We start from the raw sequence: 12685 nt of genomic DNA on the forward strand, positions 1-12685 counted from the left end.
GGAGTTACAATAATCAAGGCGGGACGATATAAAAGCATGAATTAACATTTCCACTAACTGAGACCAACCAATGGACCTTGTCAACATGGACTGACTCCAACCCTCTACTGACCTCAGAGTCTCCAGTCTACAGTGTGGACTCTCCTGAAGATCAGACAGCAGCTTCACTCCTGAATGCTTCAGATAGTTTTTACTCAGGTCCAGCTCTCTCAGATGGGAGGGGTTGGACTTCAGAGCTGATGCCAGAGAAGCACAGCAGCTCTCTGTAACCAGACAGCATGATAACCTGCAGAGAGAGGGGGATTTTAACAAACTACTGCTCATGTTCAAGTAGAGCTCCACACAGAGGGAAAAGAGATTATCTACCTCAGAGTCTCCAGTCTACAGTGTGGACTCTCCAGTCCAGCAGACAGCAGCTTCACTCCTGAATCCTGCAGCTTGTTGTTGTAGCTCAGGTCCAGCTCTCTCAGATGGGAGGGGTTGGACTTCAGAGCTGAGGCCAGAGAAGCACAGCTGTTCTCTGACAGTTCACAGCAGTCAAGTCTGTAATTACAGGATACATATCAAATCAGACAGGATGTACTAAAAACTACTGCATTATTTTTATCCACTCATCATTGTCCAGGCAGTGTTAGCATACAAAAATAAACATTTCCTCATCAAAGATATAACATCTACAAGATAAAAGACAGTAAACTGACCTCAGATTCTCCAGTCTACAGTGTGGACTCTCCAGTCCAGCAGACAGCAGCTTCACTCCTGAATCCTGCAGCTTGTTGTTACTCAGGTCCAGCTCTCTCAGATGGGAGGGGTTAGAGCTGAGAGCTGAGGCCAGGACTTCACAATGAGTCTCTGAGAGTCCACAGTCAGAAAGTCTGTGTTTTACAGATTTAATATGAAATCAATGATAATCAAAACAGAGCTGAGACCAAGCATACCATTTACTAAGTACAGCATGAAACTACCAGTAATAATAACGATAATAACAGCAATAATAATAATTTTAACCACATTTAAACATTTTATCCACACCCTGAAGCTCCTGAGTTGTATTAAGCCCCCTTCACCCCTTGGAAGATACCTAGAAAGAAAACTCTGAAAAGATTACAATCTGTGTAGGTAAACAGAGTGAGTGTTGAGGAGGGAAGTAGCATGAACAGAGTGTGTAGTGTGAATAGGAAAAGATGAGTAGTGGGAACAGAATTAGTGTGATCAGGACTAACCGAGCCTCTCTGCAGTTCCTCACAGCTGGGATCAGTCTCCTTCGTCCCTCCTCTGATGTGTTGTAGGCCTTCAGGTCCAACACATCCAGAACCTCCTCTGACATCTGCAGCATGTAGGCCAGAGCTGAGCAGTGGATCTCAGAGAGTTCCTTCTCTGATCTGTTCTCTGACTTCAGGAACTCTTGGATCTCCTGATGTACTGACTGGTCGTTCATCTCCATCAAACAGTGGAAGATGTTGATGCTTCTATCAGGAGAGAGATTGTAAGTGTTCATCTTCTTCAGGTTGTTGATGGCTGTCTGGATGCTTTCTGGTCTGCTCTCTGTCCGACTCAGCAGGCCTCCTAAGAGACTCTGGTTGGACTCCAGTGAGAGGCCATGAAGGAAGCGGACATAGAGGTCCAGGTGGCCATTTTTACTGTTCAGGGCTTCAGACATGGCTCTACCCAGAAAGATATCCAGGGATGGGTCACTGTCATCATATTTACCAGAGAAGGTGTTATCATCATAACCATAATCATCATCGTCATCGTCATCGTCATCGTCATCGTCATCGTCATCATTATCTTCATCATCATCCAGGTATGGATCATTGTCATCACAATCACCATCGCCATCGTCATCGTCATGGTCATCATCATTATCATCATCATCATCCAGGTATGGATCATTGTCATCATCATCATCCAGGTATGGATCATTGTCATCATCATAATCACCATTGTCATCGTCGTCCTCATCATCATCATCATCATCATCATCATCATCATCCCGGAATGAGTCACTGTCATCATTTCTACCAAAGAAATTGTTATAGTCGTAATCATCATCACCATTGTCATCATCATCATAATCACCAACATCATCATCATCATCATCATCCCGGAATGAGTCACTGTCATCATTTCTACCAAAGAAATTGTTATAGTCGTAATCATCATCATTATCATCATCATTCAGGGATGGGTCACTATCGACACTCAAGTCTTTTTTCAGTGATTTGGCCATTACTTTCAGTTTCCTGTTTGTGTGACCGTGGAACATGTAGACTGCAGCGAGAAACTCCTGAATGCTCAGATGAACAAAGCAGTAGACCATTTTCTGGAAGAGCACACACTCTCTTTTGAAGATCTCTGTGCACACTCCTGAGAACACCAAGGCCTCTCTGACATCAAGACCACACTCCTCCAGGTCTTCTTGGTAGAACATGAGGTTGCCTTTCTCCAGATGTTCAAACGCCAGCCTCCCCAGCTTCAGAAGAACTTCCCTATCAGTCTCCATCAGCTCCTGTTGACTCATCTCATGTTTCTCATCATACTTCTGCTTCTTCCTCTTTGTCTGAACCAGCAGGAAGTGTGAGTACATCTCAGTCAGGGTCTTGGGCAGCTCTCCTCTCTGGTCTGTAGTCAACATGTGCTCCAGAACTGTAGCAGTGATCCAACAGAAGACCGGGATGTGGCACATGATGTGGAGGCTCCTGGATGCCTTGATGTGTGAGATGATTTTGCTGGCCTGCTCCTCATCACTGGATCTCCTCCTGAAGTACTCCTCCTTCTGGGGGTCAGTGAACCCTCGTACTTCTGTTACCCTGTCAACACATGTAGGAGGGATCTGATTGGCTGCTGCAGGTCGGGAAGTTATCCAGAGGAGAGCCGAGGGAAGCAGATTCCCCTCGATGAGGTTTGTCAACAGCACGTCTACTGATGATGTCTGTGTGACATCAAACACAACCTCATTGTTCTGGAAATCCAATAAAAGTCTGCTTTCATCCAGGCCATCAAAGATGAACACAACTTTACAGACAGAGAGCTTCTCTGCTGTGACCGTCTGTAATGTTGGATGGAAAACATGGAGCAGCATGAGAAGACTGTACTGCTCATCTTTGATCAAGTTCAGCTCCCGGAACGAAAGCAGAATCACAAGACTGACATCTTGATTTTCCAAGCCCTCTGCCCAGTCCAGAGTGAACTTCTGCACTGAGAAGGTTTTTCCAATGCCAGCAACGCCCTTCGTCAGAACTACTCTGATGTGTGTCTCTTGGCCAGGTAAGGGTTTAAAGATGTCGTGGCACTTGATTGGAGTGTCATGGAGGGTCTCCATCTTGGATGCTGTCTCCAGCTGCCACACCTCATGTTGGGTATTAACCTCTTCACTCTGTCCCTCTGTGATGTAGAGCTCAGTGTAGATCCTGTTGAGGGGGGTTCCAGTTCCTGCTTCAGCAGTTCCTTCTGTCACAAATTCACATCTCCTTCTCAGATTGATTTGATGCTCATTTAAAACCTCCTGCAGATCGCTGTTCACTGGAAGAGACAAAAAAATAAATAAAAGGTTAAACAAAGATACTACTGTACCTTAGAGAATCTTATGTTCATTTTCAGTACCAACATAAAAATCAATATTAGGGTCAAGAAATGCAAAATCCAAATATTTCATGACTGTGGCTATATGTCGGAGCTGATGGCACAGTGGGCATGACTATTAGAGATAATGGCATTGTGAAGAGATGGTGGATGTCTTGATGTAGTGCATGAGGAGGACATAGCAAAGACTCGGGACCAAGATAGTGTTGGATGGATAGCACTGTCTTACACACTGGCATGGGACCTTTTTAAATTCACTGGAGGTCTTCGCATGGCCTATGGACCCAGCTGGATTACCAGCCGTGGGACTCGATGGTATAGCTGTGCCAAGAACTAGGCCTATTTGTAAAGGACTTTAGGCCTTACTCTCGAACTACTCAAAGGCCTGCTGTTCGGCAGTCCAGCGGTGCCTACACTTGAGCTGGCCCACTGTGCATGGGTGAGTAACACTTTTGAATTGTTCACTACAGAGACCTTTTTTTTTCTTTCTGTGCCCATTTTTTGGTGACTCAGCGTGAAGTGGGAGGAGAGGCGTAGGAGGGGGTGTGTCAGTAATGACCAGCATCGCAGTGCAATTTTGGTGTCAAGGATTACTGGGACCTTGCATCACCTGCCTGCTCATACCACTCCAAAGGCCCATGGCGCAAGGTGCAGTCTATTCAAAAGCTTACCAACCCTTTTTGTGGATGTTGACTTTGATATAAATCCTTTAATCAGGAAAAAATAGGATACAGCATTTTTCATTCGTACTACACATGGCAGTGGTGTGAATGATTATCATCCAACATGGAACTGTCAGTATGCGGCATGACGCATGGAGTGGAAATTGTGGAGGCGGCCGCATCCTCTATAGATGTCAGGGACTGGCTGGTGGATGCCCCTTCACCCCCACCACCCTCCCGTAGCCAACCACAGGGACAGTTTCTGTTTGGCTCTTCGCCAATAAGACAACCCAAAAGTTGACAGCAAGGTTATTGCGATTTGCTTTATCACTGAACTGTTTCCTACATTGGGCAACAGTTCTCCTCGGACCAGAGGACCTCACAGGACCAATGTGTTATCTTCTCCCAAGCTAAGTTAACATCATCTGCCCTCCGCAGCCTTAATGTGCCGTATCTTCGCTTGTAGCCATTCTACTCCTCCCACATAAGGACATCAGTTTCCTCTAATAGAAGCATTGGTAGCGCAACCAGACTATTCTTTCTAGCACAAAAATGTCAGAGCGCTGTGGCACTGCTTTTAAAGGAAAGGAAAAGAGGTGATTTGATTGGTCTTGATTGATGCCAGCCCCCTATTACACCTACTGATAATGTATTCTTCCTAATCCAAACCTGTTTCCAACTGCGCCACAGGGGTGCCTCGTGCCTCTGGCCACAAAATTAACAAAAGTCAGTCGCCACACCCTATGGGCCATTGATTCTCGAAAATAGAGTTCCCAGGCTTACTTTGTGTGATGCTGGTTTGACTGGGTGTCTGCAGTCCAGGTCTTGTTCTGGTTCTTTTTCCACACTGGGGACAGGCAGAGTCTCCTGATGAACCAGACTGGTCCCAGTATGAGGTGATGCACTGTCTACAGAACCAGTGTCCACAGCTGGTAGAGACTGGATCCCTCAGGACCTCCTGACACAATGCACACCAGGACAGCTGCTCCTTCACAACACAACTACTATTCCACTTCCTCTTTCTGTGGAGATGAAGACAATTCATTATGACTGCTATCATCAGAAAACCCTATCAACATTTGTTTAAGTTATCTAATTTTAAAAATTTGCCACTGCCATCTACCGAAGATGGTCAGACAGCATCGCGCTGCCGCAGCAAAACTTGTTTATATTTATATTTGTGTCTTCTTGTACAGTTGTAGTTTAACTAATACATGAGCATTGCATCAACGAGTCACCTATCGCAGATAAATGTCATTGTAGCGATCGTGGATGAATGCAGTATTGACTGATACTCATTATTCACAGTGTTGGCGAAAGTTACTTTGGAAAGTAACTAGTTACTGTACTTTGTTACTTGCCCTAAATAGTAACTAAGTTTGTCTTTATTAAAAGTAAAAAAAAATTCATTTATTTGGGTACGACTGATATATGGTAAAATCACAGAGGTTGCCTTAATGGATCATGTCTACGGTAATCTCAAAATAAACAGCAGATGGCACTCACATCACAGTGGCAAGTGCTTTCAGTTCCCTGATGCACAGCTTACAGTGAACAATAATGTGCCTTTTCTTCGATCTGTTCAAAATAAGGTGAATATTTCCAAGTTCTGAGGTTTATTGTTGTGTCCATTCTGAAAGCTAGTCATGGCCTACAAGCCTCCACCGTACACCACCCACAGCCTACTGCATAGTTTGCTTTTAATAGCGTCTGTAGCACAATAATTGACTGTACAAAGTTTATTAATATTATAACAATAAGAAAGATCTTTTTGACTTCGGTGTGAATCCCTTTATCTTAGATGGACCAAGGCTTCTACCTTACAGCTAACTAGCTCTAACAGGATTCTTTCAGAAGGTGTGTTGGTCTTTATGCCTTTCAAGTTGAGGTTTATAGTGACCAGTGATCTTACTTGGTGTCTGGATGTTGAGGTTCATTGCTGAAATTCAAAGGCGGCTCCTTAGAGCTGTCACTCTTCATAGACAGACAGCTGGGCACTGGAGACTCTGCTCTCTGGCTCCGGTCCTGACCTCTGGAAACAAGATGTTTTTGTTAATATTGTGAATAAAACAGTAGTCTGTTTTCTGATTGGTGAGCAGTGAGCAGTTATTCTCTTTTCCATTGTCTTCTCTGAAGGGCTTCATCCCACAATACTATGTACAGTATGTCACTCGATGTTCATTACCAGTTTGTTCATTTTCATTCATTCCTTCCACACCCGGCCTCAGCAGAGCTCAAAATTATACTCATCTACTGAACACCTACAATATACTGAGATTGCCTATCTGAGACATTTAGCTCTACATTTGCGTTCAATGCTTTATTGCCACATCAACTTACAGTTCTTAGGAATTTGTCTCAGTGTGCTGATAGAACATAATGCACAAACCAATCACAGGTAAAATAAAACAAAAATCATACCTCTTCCTCTATATCCAACATAGAATGGGAAAGTGCATACACTCCAGTGCGTACACCACTTAGGCCACAACATCTCAATCAATAATTTCTGATCTCACCATCAATCTCAACAACAAAGCACTAACCGCTCAGCTGACCCTGCTGGCTTGAAACATCCCGCTCAGCAGTTCAGAAACTGAATTCTGCCAGTAACAAACAGACTTCACCATCTAAAACAATTAAACCACAGAACAGTGCATGACTACCCAGTTCTGCTACTGTTGTTATGCCATCATATGACACACAATTCAATCTGTAGTCATGAGATAGGTTTCTATACTTCGGACCCCATCTGGTATCTTCTTTGTATTTCACTCAGTCGTACTGTATTGACAGCATTCACAGGTCTGGACATTAGGGGTCAAATGGCAGGTTTTTATCCAGACCTCTTGTGTGCTCCAGTGGAGATACTGAGGAACTGGTCTGGATGTTCAGGTTCATTGTTGAAATTCAAAGGCGGCTCCTTAGACCAGTCACTCTTCATAGACAGACAGCTGGGTGCTGGAGACTCTGCTCTCTGGCTCCGGTCCTGACCTCTGGAAACACCAAGATGTTTTTATTAATATCATGTGAGTACAACGACTGTCTGGCTTATGTATTCCTGATGAAGATCCATTTTGGATGAACAGTTGTATTGTAGAGGAGTCATTTTTCTCTTCCATTGTCTTTCCTTGATATTCTCACTACTAGCTTACTTCAGAAATACAATCCTCTCATAGTGTGTAATATTACAGTAAAGGGAAGACACTGTGAGCCCTATTTTCATGAATCAAGGTGCAGACGCAGGTGGTGGTGCAAGCTCACTTGGGCCTGACCAACATATTTGTGGTAATTTCATGACCAGACATGCTGGTGCACCAGCGGCGTAGTTGTGAAAGGGGTTGGATTAGGAGGAATACATTATCAGTAGGTGTGTTAGGAGCTGGCATCAATCATGGCCAATCGAATCACCTCTTCTCATCCCCTTTAAAAGCAGTGCACTCCCTGCCACGGCTCACTGACTGTTTCATAATGGAGAGGAGAGTCTAGACCGGCTTCTCCCAAGAGGAAACTGATTCTTGTCTGGGAGGCGTGAATATACAGCACCTCAAATATGTCACCAAGGGCAGATGATGTCCCTTTTTAAGCTGACTTCACTATTTCTGGAGATTTTGAAAGCCCGGTCATGTTTTCCATGCGTAAAGATGCGCATCGACAGTTTTATTTTGGAACACAATGATTCACACAATGTGCAGTTTCATGTGCAGCTGTAACTAACTTTCTAATACAATAAAACATGTTTACGTTACTTTGTCGGTTGCCTTTAGTCTGTTTTACTTATTACTGATTAAAAAGGTTGCATTCAATCAGTCATATTTATATACGTTACATTTAGCAGCACCATAGCTCCTGCATCACATCGCTAGCTTGCTGGGAAGCTAAGCAGGTCTGGCTGTGGTTAGTCCTTGGATGGGAAACCACCTGGTGCTGGAAGTGGTGTTGGAGGACCAGTAGGAGGTGCTCTTCCCTCTGGTCTCATGAATAATATCCCCAATGCCCCAGGACAGAGACAGGGACTCTGTCCTGTGAGTGAGCACCGTCCTTCGGATGAGACGTTAAACCGAGGTCCTGACTCTGTGGTGAATAATGATCCCATCGGCACTCATCGCAGGAGTAGGGGTGTAACCCCGGTGCCCTGGCAAAATTCCCAAACAGGCCTTCCTTCCATCATGGCCACCTAATCATCCCTCGTTACCTAATTGGCTCTTTCAGTCCTCTACTCTCCACTGAGATAGCTGATGTGTGGTGAGCGTTCTGGTGCAAACTGGCTGCCGTGCATCACCCGGACAAGTTGATGAAATCTGATGGGAATGATTTGCACCCTCTGTAATTTATGGGAGTAATTAAATAATACATGTACGCGGCCCGGAGAGTGGGAAACCCGTCGACAGTCCCAGTGAAAACGTTCTGAAGATTTGCGCTAAATAATGGGGTAAATATAGATATTTTCCACTCACTGTGCAATCGTTTGGCTTCAGAAGACTTGGATTATGCTGCATGGAGACATTTTATGGTAATGTTTTGCTCTTTTTGGAAATCTGAAGAACCGGACCAAACTGACTTCAGTTGTTTTGGAGAAAGCTGCTACAAGTTGTGCTGGCAACCTCCACGTGTGTTTCAACTGGCATGAGGGTGAGTAGATAATGACTGAATTTTCATTTTAGGGTGAACTGTTTATTTAATGATAGTCCAGTACAGACTCTGCCTTACTGGGATTATTGCATTAATGCATTAGAATCGTATTTTTGAAAAGTGTCTACTTGCTGAAGAATTTGTATCAAAGTGAAACAGGTGAGCATAACATACATGAAAGGGGTTTACCGTAATTCCTCTAATAATGGCCCGGGCCTTTATTTACCTCGACTGCAGAGGGTACCAGGCCTTTATTGGAAGCAGGCTTATATTAGAGACAGGCCTTTTTTTCTAATTCCCTCTGTTTGATAAGTATATTTGCTCATATTTGAGTACGAAGCCTCCTTGTTTTCTGATCTGCTTCTGTTGGGGTTCGTTAGGTAGACGTTTTTTTGTTACTGCGATGCATTATGATAATTACGGTAATCGACGACGGCACGCTCCAGAGACTTCCGCCGGCCGAGCCATCTTGTGGCACTTGTACGTTACTACAAACTACAGTTACAAACAGGCACCAGGAGTTTACCGGTATCCACCGTTGTTTGCATGTAAGCTGAAGCTAACTGAAGCTAACTGAAGCTAAGAATAGAATCTATATAGTTATATCATATCGGCGTTTATTTCTATGCATATGCGCGAGCTCAGTCCACCTGACAGCCCTCTGTTCTCTCGGCGGAGAGAGAGACACAGACCAGCATGGAGGTTTCGGCGCGCCGAGGGCTTACTGCCGCCGCTTTCCGGAGTTTCCCGGGGGCCAGTGCCGATAGCTGGGCGCCGATGTGTTCCCGGTGATCCGGCTGAGATTTCGGGCGGGGGTCTCGACGCCGATGCGTCACCAGCTTGGATCGGGAGGATCGATGCGGGCCGTGGGCGCGGTGGAGAGGCAGCGGCGGAGAGAGGAGACGGACACGGTCCAGCCATATACTGGGTTTTGACCTAGTCTTGTTTCCTTTGTTTTTTTCCCCGGCCTGTATTTGGGGCCGGCCTTTATTTGTTCGTGTCGACCACGGCCCGGCCGTTATCGGAGACCCGGCTTTTAATTGACTACCGGCCACTATTAGAGGAAATACGGTATATGATTTTGGAGGGTCAAAAAGCCATGAAAATAGCACAGTGTCACTACACCCTGATTTGTATTGACACTCCCCTCTTCACTGCCCTGCGCTTCCCACCCATTTAGCAAGCGTTGTCATGACAAGCCACGAAATTACTGAATGGGTGCAGGCGGGAAAAAACCTGCTTGTGCTCAACAAAACATCCACTTTGTCGATGCAAGGTCACCATGCTTGATCTGCACCGGCACGAAAATAGGGCCCTGTATATCGTCCATTTTGGTAAAAAAACATGTAAGTTTATCTTAATTGCTCATGAGATTCAACAATTTTCCAAAGGTGAGTTTTACTTTAATTCCAGCAGTCATTTTGTCAGATCTCACTTTGGAATAAAACTCAGAGCAGTGTTTTGCTTTTCTCCTCATTGAATCATAATCCATCAGGTAGACTTCCAGTATAACAGTCCTCTTACTTTGTGTCTGAAGGTCCAGGTTCATTACTGAAGACTAGAGGAATATCTTTAGACCGGTCAGTCTTCATAGACAGACAGCTGGGTGCTGGAGACTCTGCTCTGCCCTCCTCTTCCTCCTCACAAACACTCATCTTCTGGACTTCAGTCAGTCTGAGAGGTAGAACAGGAACATTGGAGACACACACACACACACACACACACTCACACACACACATGGTATAAGGAACCCAGCCAGCACTACACCTGGTAAGTTAGAGTCACCTTGTTTTCCTTAAACATGTCTAATTAAAAACAGTGTGTATTAAACAGCCAATCAGGACTTTGTATCCACAGATGAATCAGTGATAAACTGTTCAGTTCATTCTGACTCTTATTCCCTGTACAGTCCACAGGGAGACAACTGACTCAGAGACTTTTACAGTAAAATAATAATAATGTTGTAATAACACTCACCCTGCCTCCGCCTTCTGTTTCCCTCCTCCTGCTCTGCTCTGTTTCAAAATGGAGTCTGAACTAACTGCTTCATACTTAGGTTTCATTTCCCAGTTTGCTCCTCCCCTCTCCATTTCCAGGAAATAACCTCTGGCTGAATTAACTCCAATCTGTATGTGTATGTGTGTGAGTTTTCTCCTCAGTACTACAATTCCTACTATGCCACTGAAGATATCTCATGTGCTGCTGACATGGTAAAACACATTCATATACGTGACATACAGTAGCTTATTTGATAGTGTCCCCTTGCTGTGATGAAGAATCCCAACCAGAGTTGCCATGTCTGCTTATTATAAGCAACCTGGCTTGTGTTTTTTGTTTTCAGAAAGTCACCTGAAAACATTTGTAGTTGCAGGTTGCCTTTTTTGAGGCTTATGGGCTTGAACAGGAACTGAGACGATCTCAGATGAAATCCCAGCTGTCAATCATTCCCACCAGCTGCCGAGCTCCTGCAGAGCAGCTCTCTCTCTCTATACATATATATATATATATTTATTTTACATACAATTTTACATAAAATTATTATTACCATTATTAAATTGTTCTTTTTTATTTTATTGAAGTTTTATACAGGTTTTCATCATAGTATATGCATATACATATATTTATATATATATATATATATAATTCAGTACATATTGCCAAAGCTTTGGTAGTAATCACTAATAATAACATTAATGATGATTAAAAACTCTAATAAAATCAAAAGAAACAATTTAATAATAATGGTAATAACAAATTATGTAAAATAAAGAATAGACTATAGTATACCATAGAGAGTATAGTAGAATAGATAATACAGTACAAGACATCTGTAGTGGAGTATGCTGATACATAATAGGCGGTTTGTTTTTCATTTACTAATTGTCTCTCACATAAAGCACATGAAGACGTACTGAGCAGAAGGATTAACTGCTTCACACTCACCCATCAATATTCTCAATTTATTCTGTTCATCTACATGTGAGAAATTATAGGGACTCTATTGGTGAATTTGTAGAAATTGTGTTCTCTGATTTGTTAGAATTTTTCACAGCTCTTCACAGACTTTGACAAGTGCACAGTACATCGAATAAACAATGAATACTCTCAAATACTGAATGTCCATGTCAAATAATGAAATCACGACATCTAGTGGCGAACAGTAGACCCACACCTTAATATAAACATTTGATAAAGCCGTTGGTTAATTCATGTGTGGACATTTTTTTCATTTGAGTCGTTCTCATGTTAATTGAGGGTTAGCTTTTCATTATTTGACATGAATATTCATTATTTGATGATGTGAGCATTCATTATTATGTTGTGGTCATTTGTTATTTGTAGATTGTCCGTTTTTATCATTACAAGTGATCATTTATTGATATTGGCATAGAAAATGTTCCATACAGACGATCTTTACATTAGTACAAAAACAACAACTTTGTTTAGCTTCTGTTTGGCACATGCCTGTATGGTAATATTGTCATTTTAGTCAGCTGTAGGCATGTGCGAGATTAATTCCTTCCTTCCTTCATTATGTTATTATAGGGCCTAAATAATGTAATATGTCATTTTCTGAATTTGTGTTTATCAAATACAATAACCTTCTACAAGAAATTAAAAGATGCAGATGTAGTTTTAATACAGTATTTTTAGCAGCTGCATCAGTAGAAAAGTAAGAGTAAAGTAGAAACAGACAGGAGCGGCCCTGGGCATAGTGCTTTTATTTTTTATGTAATAAATACTGTATATGTAAAAGTTATAAAAGTCAGACTTATTTCATCATGAAAAGGTCCAAGCCATCAGTTGTG

The 12685-nt window shown here is 43.0% G+C and overlaps 1 protein-coding gene across 2 annotated transcripts in view; it reads right to left on the minus strand.

Moving 5' to 3' along the window:
* The window catches only part of LOC139917765 (uncharacterized), a 33246-nt gene extending 22360 nt beyond the window's left edge, over positions 1 to 10886 (minus strand). The window contains exons 1-8 of one of the 2 annotated variants that reach the window (XM_078291338.1): positions 10401 to 10886; positions 7091 to 7240; positions 6157 to 6276; positions 5028 to 5266; positions 1224 to 3522; positions 702 to 875; positions 367 to 543; positions 113 to 286 (exon numbers count right to left, since the gene is read on the minus strand). In XM_078291338.1, the coding sequence (XP_078147464.1) occupies positions 113 to 286; positions 367 to 543; positions 702 to 875; positions 1224 to 3522; positions 5028 to 5266; positions 6157 to 6276; positions 7091 to 7240; positions 10401 to 10615 (3548 nt within the window). In that variant the 5' untranslated portion in view covers positions 10616 to 10886. The remainder of the gene's footprint in view (positions 1 to 112; positions 287 to 366; positions 544 to 701; positions 876 to 1223; positions 3523 to 5027; positions 5267 to 6156; positions 6277 to 7090; positions 7241 to 10400) is intronic. The other variant, XM_078291339.1, reaches the window with a different exon arrangement.
* Between the last annotated feature and the right edge of the window lie 1799 nt (positions 10887 to 12685).

This window comes from Centroberyx gerrardi, chromosome 22 (genome assembly GCF_048128805.1).
Source record: "Centroberyx gerrardi isolate f3 chromosome 22, fCenGer3.hap1.cur.20231027, whole genome shotgun sequence".
Lineage (NCBI taxonomy): Eukaryota > Metazoa > Chordata > Actinopteri > Beryciformes > Berycidae > Centroberyx > Centroberyx gerrardi.